This window comes from Rhinopithecus bieti, unplaced genomic scaffold, assembly GCF_001698545.2.
Source record: "Rhinopithecus bieti isolate Rb0 unplaced genomic scaffold, ASM169854v2 scaffold_46210, whole genome shotgun sequence".
Taxonomy (NCBI): domain Eukaryota; kingdom Metazoa; phylum Chordata; class Mammalia; order Primates; family Cercopithecidae; genus Rhinopithecus; species Rhinopithecus bieti.
The window spans coordinates 363,688-384,207 of NW_016818673.1; the positions used below are offsets into that span (position 1 = coordinate 363,688).

The 20,520-nt window shown below is 43.5% G+C and overlaps 1 protein-coding gene across 1 annotated transcript; it reads right to left on the reverse strand.

Moving 5' to 3' along the window:
• Positions 1 to 1,038: 1,038 nt before the first annotated feature.
• Positions 1,039 to 1,652, reverse strand: LOC108518753 (trafficking protein particle complex subunit 2-like protein). The gene has a single exon (XM_017857368.1). It carries the CDS (start codon positions 1,603 to 1,605, stop codon positions 1,207 to 1,209), a length of 399 nt encoding a protein of 132 aa, XP_017712857.1. The 5' UTR covers positions 1,606 to 1,652; the 3' UTR covers positions 1,039 to 1,206.
• Positions 1,653 to 20,520: the final 18,868 nt, after the last annotated feature.

Here is a 20,520-nt window from a genome sequence, read left to right on the forward strand (position 1 = left end):
GCTGCAGTGGGGAGGTACTAGGTGCTTGGGCTGGGGTCCCACCTTCTAACAAACATGAGGGTCTTCTTAAAGATTTAACCCTGTGAGGGTGGCCTGTGGCCCACATGCACCCAGACCAGCTGCCTGGTGTGCCTCGGCCCACGCCAGGACTTCCAATTCACCCTGGGGCGGGGGAGGCCTGGGGCATGCGGTTTTCACACACACTCCTTGCTGATTTCTTCTATAATTTATAAAATTAACACTGTGCTTGCTGGATGGGATGAAAAGGCAAATATGTATTGAGAAAGTTCCCCTCCCTGTGTCTGCCCCAGGCTGACCCCCTTACAGCCTTTCCTGCTGCGGGGGCTCCTGGGGTCTTCAAGGTCCTTGAGAAACTCTCCAGTCCTGCACCAGTGCTGGAACCAGCTCTGGGGGGGTCTCCTCAGCTGGCTGAGCCTTGACTGCTGGACCCCAAGGATGCCGGCGGCACTGACACCACTATGGGCTTGGCCGCTGCCCTGGGTGGTAGTCAGCCATGTCATCAAGCGACACAGCACCTAACCCCCTCAGCACCAATAGGCAGGAAGGGGCGCCTCAAGTCTGCGCTCCAGGGTTTAGGATGAGGGCTGCAGCTGAGCCAACGCCACGGGGCCACGAGGCTTCCCAGGTTTCGCAAGGGTTCTTTTCAGGCCGGGCTGAGTCTAGACGTTGGGCCAGATGCAAAGAATGGAGGCCAAGTCCAGAAAGAGGAGGGCCCTCCCCTGTAGGAAGGCACGCTGGCTCCCCTTTTGCCCCTAGATCCTAGGCTGGTTCTGGGCTCAGGAGGCCGACCCCTCCAGACCAGTCCACCTATTCAGCCAATGGGCGGCCCACATATCACAGGTCCTGCAGGCTCAGGAACTCCTGGCTCCAGGTGTCCTTGCCTCTGCCCCTTCGGGACAACTGGCGACAGGCTTCCTGCACCATCTAATCCCAAACCTCTGCCCACACCCCTGAAAGTCCTTAGTTGAAGTCTTCTTAGTTAAATCCTTGGCTGACACGGCAGGAAAAAGCCAAATCTCATCTCACAAGACCTTTAGTTGAGAGAACATGCACAGCTACCTGCCCTGAAAGCCCCGGGCGTCCCACTCAGGAAGAGGCGACGAGAATAGACCAACGGCCACCACGGTCGCGCGTGGGATTCTCTGCGATGGCCGGCAGCACAGCTCATTCAGCACACCTGTATCATCATGGAGTCACCATGTTATCAAAGGCCCTGGACTGGATGCGGTCCCCTGGGTTGTAGAAGGGGTTGCACATCACGTCCGTGTAGGAGTTGTGTAGCTTCCGGAACATGCTGCAAATTTCGTTGTCTCGAAGGGCTGTGTTGGAGGAATCCACCATCATGACAAACTTCACCTTGGAGTTGGTGATGTAGCCGTATACCTTGTAGTCCTCCGTGCGGTAGAGCAGGCCCAGGTACAGCTCCCTCTGGTGGAGCAGGGCCTTCCTCATTGCAGAGATCTTCTCATCCACCACGTCCAGAGATGTGTGCACCATGTAGTGGAACTTCAGCTCGTTCTCCGTGGGGGTGCTGCGAATGTAGAGGGGGTAATTCTCGGCGATCACCGCGATGCACACCGCCATCTTGGGAGGCCCGGCGCGCGCCGCATCACGTGACCCGCCGCTGGTCACGCAGCTCCCCCGCCCCCAGGCTGGTCTTAAACAACTGAACTCAAGCGATCTGTTGGCCTTGGCCTCCCAAAGTGATGAGATTAAAGGCATGAGCCACCACGGCTGGCCAACAATAGATTATCAGGGTAGGCAGAACTGTCTTACATTGGGAAAGATGTTACCTAGGACTTTAACAGATAGAGAGAAATCAATGCCTGGCTTCTAATCTTCAAAAAACAGGCTGACTGTCTTGTTAGGGGCTAATGCAGCTGGTGACTTTAAGTTGAAGCCAATGCTTATCTACCAGTCTGAAAATTCTAGGACAATTAAGAATTATGCCAAATCTACTCTATCTGTGCCATGTAAATGGAGCAGCAAAACCTGGATGACAGCACGTAGGATTACAGCATGGTTTACTAAATATTTTAAGCCCACTGTTGAGACCTACCGCTAAGAAAAATATGTTATTTTTAAAATATTACTGCTCTTGACAATGCACCTGGTCTCCCAAGACTTCTGATGAAGGTGTACAAGGAGATGAATGTTGTTTTCATGCCTGCTTACAACATTCATTCTGCAGCCCATGGATCATCAAGAAGTAACTTGGGGCTGTGTGCAGTGGCTCACTCCTGTAATCCCAGCACTTTGGAAGGCCAAGGCAGGCAGATTGCTTGAGCCCAGGAGTTCGAGACCAGCCTGGGCAACATGGCGAAAACCCATCTCTACAAAAAGTACAAAAATTAGCCAGGAGTGGTGGTGTGCACCTGTAGTCCCAGCTGCCAGGGAGGCTGAGGATCACCTGAGCCTGGGAGGTCAAGGCTGAACTAAGCTGAGATTGTACCACTGCACTCCAGCCTGGGTGACAGAGTGAGACACTGTCTAAAAAAAAAAAAAAAAAAAGGTAATTTTGATTTACTTCAAAATTTTCAGTCTTATTTAAGAAATACATTTCATAAGGCAATAGCTGCCATAGATAGCGATTCCTCTGACAGATTTGGACAAAGTAAATAGAACACCTTCTGGGAGGGATTCACTATTCTAGATGCCATTAGGAACATTCATAAGTCTGATCCGGTGGCATGCACATAGTTACTCAGGAGGCTAAGGCAGGAGGATTACTTTAGGCCAGGAATTCAAGGCTGCAGTGTGCCATGACTGTGCCTGTGAATAGCCACTGTACTCCAGCCTGGGAAACGTAGTGAGACCCTACCTCTAAAAAAATTGGTTATTCATAGGAGGAGGTCAAAATATCAACATTAACAGGAGCTTGGAAGAAGTTGATCCAGCCGCCACAGATGACTTTGAGTAATTTCAGTGAAGGAAATTACTGCAGATGTGGAAAGAGCAAGAGAACTAGAATTAGCGAAGTGGAGGCCAGGCACGGTGGCTCACGACTATAATCCTAGCACTTTGGGAGGCAGAGGCGGGTGGATCACTTCAGGTCGGGAGTTCGAGACCAGCCTGACCAACATGGAGAAACCCCATCTCTACTAAAATGCAAAATTAGCCAGGCATGCTGGTGCATGCCCGTAATCCCAGCTACTCGGGAGGCTGAGGTAGGAGAATCACTTGAACCCAGGAGGCGGAGGTTGCAGTGAGCCGAGATGGTGCCATTGCACTCCAGCCTGGGTAACAAGAGTGAAACTCCATCTCCAAAAAANAGATGTGGAAAGAGCAAGAGAACTAGAATTAGCGAAGTGGAGGCCAGGCACGGTGGCTCACGACTATAATCCTAGCACTTTGGGAGGCAGAGGCGGGTGGATCACTTCAGGTCGGGAGTTCGAGACCAGCCTGACCAACATGGAGAAACCCCATCTCTACTAAAATGCAAAATTAGCCAGGCATGCTGGTGCATGCCCGTAATCCCAGCTACTCGGGAGGCTGAGGTAGGAGAATCACTTGAACCCAGGAGGCGGAGGTTGCAGTGAGCCGAGATGGTGCCATTGCACTCCAGCCTGGGCGACAGAGGTTGTAGTGAGCCGAGATCCGGCCACTGCACTCCAGCCTGGGTAACAAGAGTGAAACTCCATCTCCAAAAAAAAAAAAAAAAAAAAAAAAAAATTGTGGAGCCTGAAGATGGGACTGAATTGCTGCAATGTCATGATCCAACTTGAACCAGTGAGGAGTTGCTTCTTATGGATGAGCAAAGAAAGTAGTTTCTCAAGATGGAATCTACTCCTGGTGAAGATGCTGTGAACATTGTTGAAATGACAACAAAGGATTTAGATGTTACATAAACATCATTGATAAAGCAGCAGCAGGGTTTGAGAAGACTGGCTCCAATTTTGAAAGAAGTTCTATTACGGGTAAAAGGCTATCAAGCAACATCACATGCTAGAGAAATCTTTCATGAAAAGTAGAGTCAATTCAGGTGGCAAACATCTTTGTTGTCTTACTTTAAGAAATTGGGGCCAGGTGCGGTGGCTCACATCTGTAATCCCAGCACTTTGGGAGGTTGAGGCAGGTGGATCGCTTGAAGTCAGGAGTTCGAGACCAGCCTGGCCAAACATGGTGAAACCCTGTCTCTATTAAAAATACAAAAATTAGCTGGGTGTGGTGGCAGGCACCTGTAATCCCAGCTACTTGTGAGACTGAAGCACGAGAATCGCTTGAACCCGGGAGGTACAGGTCACAGTGAGCCAAGATGGCGCCACTGCACTCCAGCCTGGGTGACAGAGCAAAATTCTGGCTCAAAAAAAAAAAAGAAAGAAAGAAAAAAAAAAAGAATAAAGACAGCATTTCCTGAGTCTGCCTGCCTGTCATCATACCAACCCTAAACTGCCTAGATTTATGGAAGGGAAAAATTAAACTTTAACTTGCCTAAACTCCTACTGTGTTGAATTTGCTGTCACTTGCAGCCAATACAAATCCTAACTGATACAGAAGGTGCTATTACACCAGAAGAAGGTAAAATTTCTGGGTAAACAAAAAATCCAAATGTCTCTGCACAGATTTTGTTAATAATTTTTCAAAAATCTCCCATTAGTTATCCACAAGGTTAATTTTCTCACTTCCTTCAAGTTCTTGCCAAACTATCACTTTTGTCTTAAAACACTTTTATCGAAATATAATTGATATACAATAAACTGCATGTATTTGAAGTGTACAGTTTTGTAAGTTTTGACATATGTATATACTGTCAAGCAATCACCACACAAGATAGGGGATATATTCATCACCCGCACAAGTTTCCTGTACCCCTGTCCTTCTGCCTCTCTCTAGCCACTCCTCCCCAGGTAATCATTGATCTGTTTTCATCACTATAGATTAGTTTGCAGCTTCTAGAGTTTTATGTAAATGAAATACTACAGTGTGCCTTATTTTTTTTTCTAGATTCTTTCACTCAGCATAATTATTTTGAGATTCATCCGTGCTGTTGTGTGTATCAATAGTTCATTGCTATTTACTGTAAGTAGTGTGCCATTGTTTGGATAGATCACAGTTTGTCTATTTACCCATCGATAGACATTTGGATTGCTCCAGTTTTTTGCTATTACAAATAACTCTGCTATGAATGTTAATGTACAAGTATTTATATAAACATATGTTTACTTTCCTCTTGGGTAAACGCCTAGGAGTTGGCTGGATCATATGATAGATAAATATTTTGCTTTTTGAAAAACTTCCAAACGGATGGGTATCATTTTATATTCCCACCAGCAGTGTATGAGGTTCCAGTTTCTTTGTATCTTTGGCAACAATTTCCTATTATAGTGGCTGCATAGTGGTAACTTATTGTGGTTTTAATTTGCATTTCCCTAATGTCTAATAACGTTGAGCATCTTTTCATGTGCTTATTTGTCATCTGTATAGCTTCTTTGGTGAAGCAACTGCTCAAATAGTTTGCCCATTTTTTGTTGGATGTTTGTCTTCTTATGGAGTTGTAAGAGTTCTTTATATATTCTGAGTACAACTTATTTTTGAGATGTGTCCTTTGAAATGTTCTTTCCTGGTTGATGACTTGTCTTTTCATTATCTTAACAGTATCTTTTGAAGAGCAGAAGTTTTTTATTTTGCTGAAGTTGAATTTCTTTCTTTCTTTCTTTTTTTTTTTTTTTGAGACAGATTCTTGCACTGTCACCCAGGCTGGATGCAATGGCGTGATCTCATCTCACTGCAACCTCCACCTCCCGGGTTCAAGCGATTCTCCTGCCTCAACCTCCCAAGCAGCTAGGATTACAGGCGCCTGCCACCGCACCCGGCTAATTTTTTGTATTTTTAGTAGAGACGGGGTTTCACTGTGTTGCTGAGGCTGGTCTCCAACTCCTGACCTCATGATCTGCCTGCCTCAGCCTCCCAAAGTGCTGGGATTACAAGTGTGAGTCACTGTGCCCGGCCTCTTTTTCTTTTTGTTTGAGACAGAGTCTTACTCTGTCAGCCAGGCTGGAGTGCAGTGGGGCCATCACAGATCACTGCAGCCTCAAGCTCCCCGGCTCAAGCAAACCTTCCACCTCAGTCTCCAGAGTAGCTGGGACTATAAGCGTGTGCCATCATGTCCAGCTAATTTTTAAATTTTTTGTAGAGACAGGGTCTCACTATGTTGCCAGGGCTGGTCTGGAACTCCTGGGCTCAAGTGATCTTCCTGCCTCAGCCTCCCAAAGTGCTGTGATTAGAGGCATGAGCCACTGTGCCCAGTTTTAGTTTTCTTTTATGGATTTTGGTGTTATATCTAGGAAATCTTTACCTGACCTAATATCACAGACTTTATTCTATTTATAAGAAATGTTATAGCTTTAGGTTTTACATTTAGGCTATGATCCGTTTTGAGTTAATTTCTGCATATGATATGAGGTACGGATTGGAGTTCATTGTTTTCCATCTGCATATGCAATTGTTCCAGCACCATTTATTGAAAAGACTATCCTTGACCCACTGAATTTTCTTCATACATTTGTTAAAAATTAGTGTGCATAATATGTGGGGTCTTTTTCTCAGACTCTCTTGTCATAGTCAGTTTGGGCTGCTATGACAGAGTACCATAAACTGGGTGGTTCATAAACCACAAAAATATTTTTCTCATAGTGGAAGCTGGAAGTCCAAGAGAAGGTGTCAGCATGGTAGGGTTCTGCTGAGGGCCCTCTCCAGGTTGTAGATGGTTTACTTCTTGCTGTATCTTCACATAGCAGAGAACAGAGAGGGAAAGCAAGCTCTCTCATGACTTTATAAGTGCACTAATTCCATTAATGAGGTCTCCACCCATACGACCTCATCTAAACCTAATCACCTCTTAAAGGTCCCACCTCCTCATACCATCACATTGGGCAGTAGGATTTCAACATATAAAGTTTGAATAGGACACATTCCGTCCAGTCCACTCAATTCTATTGTTTTGCTTTATTTTTCTATCTTTACACCAATAATACACAGTCTTGAATACTGTATAAGTCTCTATAAGTCTTTAAATCAGGTAGTATTTGCCCTCCAAATTTGTTTTTTTTCCAAAATTGTTTTGGTTATTGCAGTATTTTACATTTCCATATAAATTTTATAATCAATTTGCAAATTCCAAAGAAAGTCTGCTGGGATTTTATTTGAATTCTTTGTTTTNCCTCCCAAGTAGCTGGGACTACAGGCGCCCGCCACCTCGCTCGGCTAGTTTTTTGTATTTTTAGTAGAGACGGGGTTTCATTGTGTTGGGCAGGATGGTCTCGATCTCCTGACCTCGTGATCTGCCTGTCTCGGCCTCCCAAAGTGCTGGGATTACAGGCTTGAGGAATTGCTTTGAATATATAGAACAAATTGGAAAGAATTGACATCATAACAATATTTAGTTTTCTGGATCAGAACAAAGTATGACTCTCCATTTATTAAGTTATTCTTTCACTTCTTTCAACAATGTTTTATAGTGTTCAGTGTGTAGGCCTTTCACATCTTATGTCAGATTTATCTCTATGTATTTAACTTTTTTTAATTAAAAATTTTTTATGAATCAAGAAAGCTAGAGTATTATATTTGTGACACTATTTTAAATTATATTTCAAAATTTCAATTTATAATTATTTGTTACAATTTTATAACAACACAATAGATTTTTGAATGTTAATCTTGTATCTTGAGACCTTGCTAAAGTCATTTATTAGTTCTAGTAGTTTTTTTTTTGAGACAGGGTCTTGCTCTGTCATGCAGGCTGGAGTACAGTGATGCAATCATAGCTCAGTGTAACCTTGAACTCCTGGGCTCAAGCAACCTTCCCACCTCATTTCCCAAGCAGCTGAGACTGCAGACATGAACCACTGTGCCTGGCTAATTTTTTTTGTTTTTTTTTTTATTTTTGCAGAGACAGGGTCTCGCGACATTGCTCAAGCTGGTCTAGAACTCTTGGGCTCCAGCAGTCCTCCCGCCTCAGCCTCCCACAGTATTGGGATTATAGGGTTGAGTCACCATGCCTGGCCTATATCTATTTTTTGTTTATTAATTTTAGTAGATTTTGGGAGATCCTGTTAGACTTTCTACATAGATAATTATTTTATTTGTAAATAAAGATATTTTACTTCCTCCTTTCTAATCTGTATCTCCTTTTCAATTATACTGCCTAGAACCTCTAGTATGATGTTAAGCAGAAATGATGAGAATGATTATCAATCTTAGGTAGAAAGTACTTAGTCTTTTACCATTAAGTATGATATTAGCTGTAGGTTTTTCATAAAGGCCATTATCAAGTTGAGGAAGTTCCCTTCTAATCTTTCTCTGTAGAGGAGATTTATCATCAATGGATGCTGGATTTTGTTGAATGCTTTTCCTGCATCTATTGAGATGATCATATGCTTTTTCTTTTTCAGCTTGTTAATATGATAAATTACCTTGATTTTCAAATGTTAAACCAATTTGGCATTCCTGGGTTAAACTGTATTTGACTATTAGTATTGTCCTTTTCATATATTATTGAATTTAACTTGCTAAAATATTTTAGAATTTTGCAACTATATTTATGAGGGATACTTGTCTATAGTTTTCTTTTCTTCCTTTTTTTTTTTTTTTAGACGGAGTCTCGCTCTGTCGCCCGGGCTGGAGTGCAGTGGCCGGATCTCAGCTCACTGCAAGCTCCGCCTCCCGGGTTTACGCCATTCTCCTGCCTCAGCCTCCCGAGTAGCTGGGACTACAGGCGCCCGCCACCTCGCCCGGCTAGTTTTTTGTATTTTAGTAGAGACGGGGTTTCACCGTGTTAGCCAGGATGATCTCGATCTCCTGACCTTGTGATCCGCCCGTCTCGGCCTCCCAAAGTGCTGGGATTACAGGCTTGAGTAGTTTTCTTTTCTTATATTGTCTTTGTCTGGTTTTTGGTATCAGGATAATACTGGCCTTATAGAATTATTTGGGGGAAAATTCTCTACTTTTCAATTTTCTGGTAAAATTTCTGTAGAATTGGTATTGTTTCTTCCTTCTATATTATTTAGAATTTACCAGTGAAGCAACTTGGACTTTTCTTTGTGGGAAGACTTTTTTAAACAAATTCAATTCTTGAATAGATATAAAGCTATTCAGGTTACTTATTTCTTCTTGAGTGGATTTTAATAGTTTCTGTCATTCAAAAAATTTATCCATTTCATCTATGCTGTTGAATTGATATGTAAAAAGTTACTTATAATATTTCCATATTATTTTAATAACTATAGAATCTTTAGTGATGTTACTACTCACATTCTTGATATTGATAATTCATATATTCTTTCTTTTTTCCTGATCTTCTTAAAGAACCAGCTTTCAGTTTCATTCATTTTTTCCTATTGTTTTTGCCTTTTCTTTTTTATTTGTATCTCATATTTATTATTTCTGTTCTGCTCACTCTTAGTTGAATTTGCTCTTCTTTTTCTAGTTTCTTAATTTTTTTTTTTTTTTTTTTTTTTTTTTTTTTAGAGACAGAGACTCACTATGTTGCCCAGGCTGGCCTTGAACTCGTGGGCTCAAGCAATCTTCCTGCCTCAGCCTGTTGAGTAGCTGGGACTACAGGGGCACACCATTGTGCCTAGTTCTTAAAGTAGTTTCTTAAGTTTCTAAAGTATTTTCATTTTTTTGTTGTGGCTGGCAAGAGAGTAAATCTAGTTCCCAAATCCCATTGTGCCTGGAAATGAAGTAAGATTAAGTTCATAATCATGTCTTCATCAAACTATTATTGATCACTGAGCCTAGATCTTTCTTTTCATATTTGTTAGGCCTACAGATTCCAAATCAGCTAGAGACAGGGTCTTGCTGTGTTGCCTGGGCTGGAGTGCAGTGATACGATTATTGCTCACTGAGGTTTTGAACTCCTGGGCTCAAGCAATCCTCCTGTCTTGGCCTCAGAGTGCTAGGATTTCTGGCATGAGCCCCTGTACCTGGCCTGGTTTTCATTTGTTCATTTGAACAAAATTAGAAAAAATTGGTAGTTCTTTCTGAGTGAAACACCTATCCTTTTTATATTCTATGACCTTTCTTTGTGTCTTAATCCATTATTGTTGCTATAACAAAACACCTGAGACTAGGTAACTTATAAACAACAGAAATTTATTTCTCACAGTCTGGAGACTAGGAAGTCCCAGATCAAGATGCCAGCAGGTTCGGTGTCTGGTGAGGGCCTGTGTGTTCCCTTCCAAGATGGTGATTTGTTGCAGCATCCTCTGGAGGGGAGAAACGCTGTGTCCTCACATAGAGGAAGGGATAGAAGGGGCAAAAAGTGGCAAACTCTCTCCATCAAGCCCTTTATAAGGGCACCTAATCTTATTCATGAGGGTGAAGCTGTCATGACTCAATCACCTTTTATAGGCCACACCTCCTAATATTGTTGCATTGGGGATTCAAGTTTTATGAATTTTGGAGAGGACAAAACATTCGAATTATATAGTATTTTGTACTTTGTAAGCTTACAGCTCAGCACATTTTCTAAAAGGAATACTTCTAGCATTTTAGCAATAACAGCATGATTGGCAATCTAAGGGAAGAAAATATTAAAAACAAAAAACAAAAAACTCACTAGATGCCGTGACTCACACCTGTAATCCCAACAGTTTGGGAGAGTGAGGCGGCAGGATCACTTGAGCTCAGGAGTTGGAGACCAGCCTGGGTAACATGGTGAGACCCTGTCTCTACAAAAAATTTAAAAATTAACAGAGTGAGGTGGTGTGCAACTGTAGTCCCAGCTACTCAGAAGTCTGAGGTGCAAGGATCCTTTGGGGTTGTAGTGAGCTGTGTTCCTGCCACTGCACTCACTCCAGGCTGGGTGACAGAATGAGACCCTGTCTCAAAAACAAAACAAAACTCAAGGATAACTGGGCCTGGTGGCTCACACCTGTAATCCCAGCACTTTGGGAAGGCAAGATGGGAGGATAGCTTAGGCCAGAAGTTTAAGAGCAGCCTGGGCAACATAGCAAAACTCTGTCTGTATTACAAAAGAAAAAACCTCAATGATCTAATCATGCCCCAGGGTTTATCCACGCACGCTCAAGAGAAGGAGTAAGTGATGGCCTCCATGGCTTAGGAGGATCACAGGTAATGTCAGCTGCCATGTGAGTGAGCCATCTTGGAAGCAGATGCACCTTGCTAAGGTATTGCTGGATTCTGACTTTTGGAAACTGTGAGATAAATGTTACTTTAAGCTGCTAATTTTGGGATAATTTGTTATGCAGCAATAAATAATACAGATTCACAATGAAATAGGAGTTTCTAGGATTTGAGATAAATAGTAGCAGGTTTCTAGAACTCAGAAGGGTAAATTTCTTTGCCATATTGTGTACAAAGAACTCAGAACACTGTTGACAAAACAGTATTCACAGGTTCAGAGAGTCCAGGGACCATGTGGGACCAATGCCCCAGCAATGCAGATTTCTGTGGTAAATGGTTGCAGGGAAGTGGTTCTGTATTTCCGGAGAAGTACCGGATGTTTTTTTGGTGATAAGAGAGCCACAAAGAGTTTAGAGCGTTCAAAAGAGGAAAGGTAAGAAGGCCAGAGCTCAAAAATTGGAGGGCTATTTTATAGAGTAATGAAAAGAGGAGTTTTCTTTATTTTTACCCTGTTAAAACACTAATGCATTCAGAAACTTTAGAAAATATAGGTAGGCAAAAGAAGAAAATAAAATCACCGTACGGAAATAATCGCTGTTGCCAGACTTAGTGGCTCACACCTATAATCCCAGCACTTTTCTTTGGGAGGCCAAGGCAAGAAGATAGAATGAGTCTAGGAGTTTAAAACCAGCCTGGGCAATGTAGTGAAATCCCATCTCTATAAAATAAATAAATAAATAATAAATAAATAANCAAGGCAAGAAGATAGAATGAGTCTAGGAGTTTAAAACCAGCCTGGGCAATGTAGTGAAATCCCATCTCTATAAAATAAATAAATAAATAATAAATAAATAAAAATTTAAAAAAGCTGAGCGTGGTGCCGAAGTGGGAAGATCACTTGAGCTCAGGAATTCAAGACCAGCCTGGGAAACACAGTGAGACTTCATCTCTATAAAAAGAAAATAAATTTTAGAAAAGAAATAATCACTGCTGGTATTTTTATCATGTTACACTGACAAATAAATAAATGAATATAGACAGACTGAGCCACCCATAAAGTCAGTATTTCAGTTGCCCCTTTAGAAGGCCATTTTGGCACTCTTTGAGCCTCGTGGCATCTGGATGGTGTGGCATGTGATATGACCAGTGGAACCCATGGTCATGGGTCCATTCCTGTACCTCTGCTTCAAAGCAGGTCACTTGGCCAGATGTTATGCTGTGTGGGATTCCATGCCTATGGATCAAGCATTCTATAAACCCCTAGATAGCAGTCCTGGCTGAGGCTCTGTGGGTAGGAAAGGCAAACCCATACCTGGAATAGGCATTATTCTTGTGAGAGTGAACCACTAACCCTTACGGAATAGGAGAGTTCCAATATCCAGGATGTTTTCCTTGAGAAATAATATGTTGAAGACTTAGTGATGGCCTCTGTTGCCGACAAGTTGAACATTCAGAGATAACTAGACTGGTTTTGCTCTGAGTCCATGCTGTTGGGCCCATATGTGGTCTCCACCTCTGCTATATGGTCACCCCACTTATGTGCCGATTATCTCAGCTCTGGGATTGCCAGTGATGCAGTCTAATATCAATTGGCAGAGCCATTATGTCTGCTTGGTTGTTTAATGTCTGGTGGATACTTTCTGGTAGACATGTGATACAACAGTCTTCATACTTTGTGCCTACTCTCACATGTCCATCCACTTCCTCTACTCAGATTTCCTTTGTCTCTGGTCTTCCAGTCTTCTGCATTCCAGGCCTTCAACCAGACAGCCAAGCCACTGGCCACAACCCAGGAATTTATATGTAGGCCATTTTTCCTTCCAAAAGCAGATTCCCAGCTCTGTCCTTGGGGAAGATTTTTCCTCTCCACTGTCTTTAAGGAACACCTCTGAACGTGGCTATAATGCAGTCACCACTCATTTTTAGTGTGCACTTCATGAGAGGACCCATCTATAAATGAATCTTGGGCTTTTCCTTCCACTTTAACTCGTCATAAGAGACCTTTCACAAGGCTATTGGTGTAAGCCATAGCAGAGGAACTAGTGAACTGTAATGGGTGACGCGAGGGCCTGAGCTATTTGCCCATATTGCTGACTTTACCCTCTGGTCCCACTTGGACTTAATCCTGGATGTACCTGGATATACCATTTTCATCAACCGATGGATTGCTACTGGGCCCACCTAACTTTTTAACTTGATGTTACGGACAGAACCCTGATTATAATGGGAAGAAGTTCTGAACGCATGGGTCATTTCATGTTCAATAGTCAAACATTCTGCCTCTACCAGAGTAACTTGCCTTCTGCAACTTGCCAAGACAAGAACTTGACAAGAACTGTTTTTCAAAGGGTATGTAATTTTCTGCTGCGGGCGGCATGACCTTTCTCCAGAATCCCAGGGGTCAGCATTGTGATTCTCTCACTGGAGTTCTCCATAAGCCCCTCACTGCATCTTTTGTCAACACTGATACCTCCAACACCATAGGGCCTGCTGGATCACGTGACCTGAGGGGGCTGCTTATACCACAGTCTGGACCTGATGGAGTGCCCTTTCTTTTTTTTTTTTTTTTTTTTTTGTTTGAGACGGAGTCTTGCTCTGCCACCCAGGCTGGAGTGCAGTGGCCGGATCTCAGCTCACTGCAAGCTCCGCCTCCCGGGTTTACGCCATTCTCCTGCCTCAAGCCTCCCGAGTAGCTGGGACTACAGGCGCCCGCCTCGTCGCCCGGCTAGTTGCCATTCTCCTGCCTCAAGCCTCCCGCGTAGCTGGGACTTCAGGCGCCCGCCTCGTCGCCCGGCTAGTTTTTTTTTTTTTTTTTTTTTTTTTTTTTTTTTTTTTAAGTGGAGACAGGGTTTCACCGTATTAGCCAGGATGGTCTCGATCTCCTGACCTCGTGATCCGCCGTCTCGGCCTCCTAAAGTGCTGGGATTACAGGCTTGAGCCACCGCGCCTGGCCCCCGGAGTGCCCTTTCTTGCTCCAAGCCCCCTCAAATCTGGCAGCCTTCCATGTCAACCAGTATATGGGCAGGTGCAATATTCCTAAGTGTGGGATATGTTGCATCAGAACCTAAAGAGACTTCCAGGCTCTGTGCTTTCTTCTTTGGGTTAAGGTGGAAGATGCCACAACTTGTCTTTTACTTTGGAGCGGCTATTCCAGCAAGTCTCTCACCACTGGACTCCTAAAAACCACACTGAAGTAGCTGGACCCTGAATCTTCATGGAGTGTATCGACCGATTCTGGAATCCACATGTCTTACCAAGGCATCCAGCCACCTCTACCTGACCACAGGACACCTAATATGAAGTGAGTTGCCCATTTTAACTGGGACTTTTCTGAGACACCAAACCATAAATTTGGTGAGCCCAGCGCATTTCGTCATTAAGCGGAATTGGCATACATAAGCTCAGGTTTAAGCAGCTTCTGAAAACTAATTAGTTAAGCAGGTGACCCTCACTCACAGTATGCCTACGCTTTTCACACTCAGTCCACAACTATATCCTAATGAGAAGTTCCCTGTGGTCAGTTGAGAAAGGAAGAAGGGGTTCAAGCCTGGATAACAGATGGCTCTCCATGGTGTGGTGTTACCAGTCAAAATTGAACCACAACAGCTGTCCAACTTAGATGTGGCCTGAAAGACAATAAAGAATGTAAATCCTCCTGCTGAACATAACTTTGATCACTACACACCATGGTCCATTTGCTGAAAAAGGTGGACTGAGATGCAGATCTACATACTTTCAAGGACAGGTGCTAAGTGTGAGGTCACGTGTTCAAAAACTTGGAAGAAAGAACAGAACACCAAGGGATTGGTAGCTGGAGATTTAGGGGAAATGTATGTGAATGAATATCTCGGAATGATCCAGAACGTAAGAATATTTCTGTCTCATGTGAATGACCGCCAGATAGCCTTTGCGGCTGAGATGTTCTGAATAGCCAGTGGACAAGAGTACCCATTTTATGACTCTCATATTTTTTCCCCAAACACTTCTGTACTTGCACAATTACTTATGGACTTAATATGGGCTTCCCCTCCGCAAAGCTAATCTGCCTACTGCCATTGCTTGAATGTCAGCCTGACCTTGAGCCCTCAATTCACTGCTATACTCAGCAAGAAAAGACTGACACCTGGTGGCAGATTGATTACATTGTCCCCTTCTTTGACTAAGGAAGAGCAATTTGGTAATTTACTCTCTTTGGAATAGAAATTCATTCTGGATAATCTGCCTTTCTTGCCCGCCATACATCTGAGAGAAATATTATCTATAGATTTACTTACTGCCTCATTCACCATCATGGTATACCATAAAACACTGTTTCTGATTAAGGAGCTTATTTTATAGTAAAAGAAATAAAGCTGCTGGGCGCAGTGGCTTACGCCTGTAATCCCAACACTTTGGGAGGCTGAGGCGGGCAGATCACCTGAGGTTGGAAGTTTGAGAATGAAGCTATTCATATGTTTATTGGATTCACTGGTCTTAACATGTGTCTTATTCTATGCAGAGATGCTATTCAAGGTAATCTACTCAAAATTTAGGTCCCCAGAAGGAATGGGGGCCCAGCTCCCGGGAAATGGGATGGCATGAATGAGGTGGAAAAGGAGGACCTCAGCTTCTAAACAGGGCTCAGGGTGCCGTCTGTAGAATAGAAAGATGGAAAAGCCATGAGACCCAGCAAGAAGGAATGCAAAAGGGGATCTGGCTTCTTTTCACCAGGACGTTGTGTTCAGGCTGGCATTGTAGCATTTAGCTTTGCTCTCAGCTCGTGAGCAGCTAAACCAGTTTTGTCATATCTCAGTTTCCTAATATGCCTTTTTAACGCGGGTCTTTGTGCCTTTTCTTACACTGTTTTTGGTATGCCCTTCTCCATTTATCTGATCACTACTCACAGCACAGCATCTCCAGAAAGTCTTCCTTTACTGGCCTCATTAGTCCAAAGTGACCTCTTCCTGAGCCATAACACTTTCTATCTGTATCATTTGTTTGGCATTTATCATTTATTCTTCAATGATAAGTGGACATATCATGTCTTCCCCAGCGGATTCACAGGAGCAATTTCGTAGACCTCATAGTATGAGCATAGTAATCGTCACAGTTATGCACAAATGCATACTGAATGATTGATGGATATAACCGAGCACAATGAGGAGTAAGTGCCATAGGCATTCATGGAGGAAACTATCATAAGACAGCGCATAGCAGGCACTCAATAATCACTTGAGTGACTAAGGGAATGATCAAATTGAAGAATGGGTTGACATGACCGGGAGGTCGCATAAAGGAGAGAGGGCCTTACTTTTGTTTGAGGAGTGGAGAAGATGTGTTTAGAGGAAAGGCATAAGAAGCGAGGGAGTGGGTATAGCCTCTCCCTTCTCAATAGTCTACTGCTGTGCTCCTGTCTCCTAGAATGCCTCCAGTCCCCTCCCTGCACCACCATAATATTGCTTAATAAAGAAGTAAGATTACGGGGCAAATAAGCCACTGCTGCGTAGGCAGGAAAGTAAACTTTCCTGATGGTTTCTGATGTGACCATGTAATCTTTCCTACCTTTAATCTCCAGTACCATGCCAAAGCAAAATACTTTGGTGAGTGGTGCTCAAACGCAGGATTTGGTTTTAAGCCTGTCCCAGTGGCACAGGCTCAAATTGAGCAAGCCTGTGTCTTCTGCCGTCCATCTGGAACGTGCCAGTTTTGACTCCTTCCTTAGCCCTGTGGTATTCTGGGAGGTTAGGCTGGCTGCTTAGAGTGTTATGCTGTGGATTGAAATCAGACCAGGTGGAAGGGAAGCCTGTGACAAACAAAAGCCATGACCTTCTCTGAGGTAATTATAGATAAACTCAGATTTTGCATAATTTCTTGGCCCTGCTGCATCAGGAGCTTGCTAAAGTCTTGTGTTTTTTAGTTAGTCATTTCTTCTGTCCCAAGGATGGGGGTTGGGAGAAGCTTTGGGATTGCTGTGGAAGGGAGAAGGTGCAAGTCTCAGACACTCTGGAAGGGTCCAGGTAAGTACAAGGATATTAGCAAGCTTAGCCTGGTGACTTCTAGATCCTCTGCCTGGAATGAGATCTTTGCATAGACGAACTGGAGAACTCCAGGCTGTCAAGGCCAATAACAAGCCACAGGTGCCTATTTTATAGCACGTACTTCCCTGCTCTCCCCAGGTGCCCATCATCCAGCAGATTTGTCTATAGATCATGGTATTATCTCCATTGCTTCTGAATCGTTGAGTGTTTTTCCTGAGTCAGGATGCATTTATGAGGGCCACTTAATTTCTTTAATGTCAGTCACTTAATCATTTTATTAATTATTACTAAATCTTTGCCTGAGTTTTCTTCACTTCCTGGGTTTGTTTTGTTTGTTTGTTTTTGAGTTGGAGTCTCGCTCTGTACCCCAGGCTGGAGTGCAATGGCATGATCTTGGCTCACTGCAACATCCACCTCCCGGGTTCAAGCAATTCTCCTGCCTTGCCCACTGAGTAGCTGGGATTACAGGCGCACGCCACCATGCCCAGCTAATTTTTGTATTTTTAGCAGAGACTGGGTTTTACCACATTGGCCAGGCTGGTCTCAAACTGCTGACCTCAAGTGATCTGCCCGCCTTGGCCTCCTAAAGTTCTGGGATTACAGGTGTGTGCCACCGCGCCTGGCCGAAATAGTTTTTCTTAACTACGTTTATTCTGATTAATTATCTATATTTTTTCTGCCATTGCCCTTATTGAAAAAAAATTACTTTTTTAGAGGCATATTATGCCAAACTTATTTTCCTTTTGGAGTTCTTTTGCTCTATTAAAGAGGTTTTAATACATTAATTTCATCAGGCAGTTTTAATTCTCTTTACTATTCATAAGCATGGGAACTCATTAATATTCGGGGTTTCCCTTTTTCTATCCAAGTCCCTTTCCAACAATTAGGTCATGTCAGTTTGCCAAGCAAAAAATGAAAAGGGCTACTGCAAAACACATTACAACTGAGATTTGACTGAAATGTTTGAATAGTGTTAAATGGTACCATGGACACTGCAGATACCACTGCTTTTCTTGTGATTCTTACTTTTGGGATTAAGACATCATGAGACTCATCTATTGCCAGGAACTTTAGTTATCAGGTTCTCATAAACCCAGAGAATCCTATTTCTCTTCTTGGTGATATATAAAACAGAACTTTAGGTGCCCACAAAACCATGGCTTCTTCACTCACTTTTTCCCTACAAAAGAGTTCAAAAGAAAGGCGAATGCAAAGTGTATATTCTGCCAAGCATTATGCCCTTTGTTTTATATATGAAGTCTCACATGATCCTCACAATAACCTCATTGTGCATATTTGACAAATGAGAAAATTGAGGCTTGGAGTAGTTAGTAACTTAACCAAAATTACACAACTGGCAAGTTGTCAGGGTGAGATGCAAACACAGACCTGCCTAACTTCAAGGTCTGGGCTATTCTACTAGATACAGCACTCAGGAAAAGACAAGGGTTCCTTATCTCAGCTGGGCAAGAAGTCATCAGTAAATATTTTATCCAGGTGCCCATAAAAATTAGAGGTCAATGCAAAGGAAGGAATTATAAATTCTAAACAAGATCAATAGAAATTAAGGAGATAGAGATTTCACAGGTCGTGGCAGAAACTGGGTGAGATCTGGGGGGTGGGAGGTGGTGTTTGTAACAGGCTAGGGAGGAGCGTGTGGGCAGAGAATGAGGTCCTGTCAGGACATGGTCAGAGAACTGTCTGTCCATCCCATCCTGCTGCCTTTAAATGGGTGTGGCCTGTCTGTGCAACATCTTCCAAGGAAGTGTATGAACATCTCCCAGATATCAGTTTCTGTGAAATTCATCCTGCTACCCTACTCAATCTTGCTACCCCAGATCTCCCTCCTCTCACTCTGTCCAACTTGGCCAGTACTGAACCCCTTTGTCCTGATGACCCATTTGGACACACTTCTCTGGTTTAGACTGGCTCTTGATTTTGGCCACAGTTGTAGAATTTGTCTTCCACTCTATAGCCTCCAGGCCTGCGAAGAGATAGCCCTGCCTCTGGGTCTATCTTCTATTTGCCTAAAGGAGTCAGGCCAATCTCCCCGCATGGGAATGGGGTCTGACCCAGGTCTGACCAGGTATATGAGAGTCAGGTCAGAAGTCAGGCAGATAAGTGAGAGCTGGAAAAGCTATGTTATCAAAGCAAGAAATTAAGCAAATGAACAGTCAAGAATGACCATAGAACCCCCAGTACTGTGAGTGACCCAGGGAAAAGTTTTTGAGGAACTAGATGGACTTTGGAACCCTATAACTTTACTGTTAAAGATGAACAGGAATTAGTTTTCACAAACTGGTTTTAATAAAACTTATTTTCATACATCTTGGCTGATTTGCTTTGTGGTGGGAGGAGTTGATGTCAGTGCATTGAGTTGCCCATGGAGAGATTTTCTGAGGCTGCCAGTGGAAATTTAAAGCAAATAAAAGAAAATGTACCGAAACCTTGTCTGTGTGGGCATCTCTGACACAAGACATATGAAGTGAGCTGTGTTGTATGTAACTGACCAGTTACATACATGGCACCTATAAGTCCTGGAGAGCCATAGAGCCAGGGGATGAAGCCAGGCAAAATGGCCCCAGCTTTGGTCCAAAATTTGATCTCAAATCTCTTTTGGTCTCCTGCTCCGCTGAGCTATGCTGGAAATCATAGAAACTACAGAAGTCTCCTTTATCTTTCTGCTCTAATAGGACAGCCAGGCCCAAGCTTTTCCCTCTAGGTCTCCCCTTTGCTGGATCTCACCCCTGTCATCAGACCCTTCCCTGACCCTCACCTGACTCCCGGGCCTTCCAAGGGCAGAGGAGCCCATGGCAACCTGCAGGCCATCTTACCACACAGCTGCCTAGACTGCCAGGAGAAAGCAGTGTGAGGCCACCCAAAGGGGAGCTGAGAGCCAGAGGGTGAGTCCCTTTGCTTCTCCCATAAACAGATGTCCAAATGACATGGAGATGCCCAACAAGTCTAGCAGGATGGGAACTTGTGGAATTCCTAAGTACCCATAGACACTCTGTGGAGACTTCTAGAAACACTGCTGTGGAGTTGGGAGGGAGAACACTGTAGTGGGGTGGTCATGAATAGGTGGGGATCATCGCCTCACAAAATGTGTATAAAAATGCTCATTTGTACTTATAGGCTAGAGGCCTGTGGATATTCAGATTTCATGAAAGAAATGGAAGATATTTGTAGGCTTTTCTCAACTTTTCTTTTTAAAGAGAATTTTGCTCTGTCACCCAGGCTGGAGTGCAGTGGTGCCATCATAGCTCACTGCAGCCTTCAAATCCTGGGCTCAAGTCATCCTCCCATCTCAGCCTCCTGAGTAGCTAGGACCACAGTGTGAACCACCACACTTGGTGATTTTATTTTATTTTATTTTATTTTGTTGTAGAGATGAGGT

What these genes read in the sequence shown, in the direction of transcription:
- LOC108518753 (XM_017857368.1), bottom strand. Translation starts at nt 1,605, where the DNA reads ATGGCGGTGTGCATCGCGGTGATCGCCGAGAATTACCCCCTCTACATT.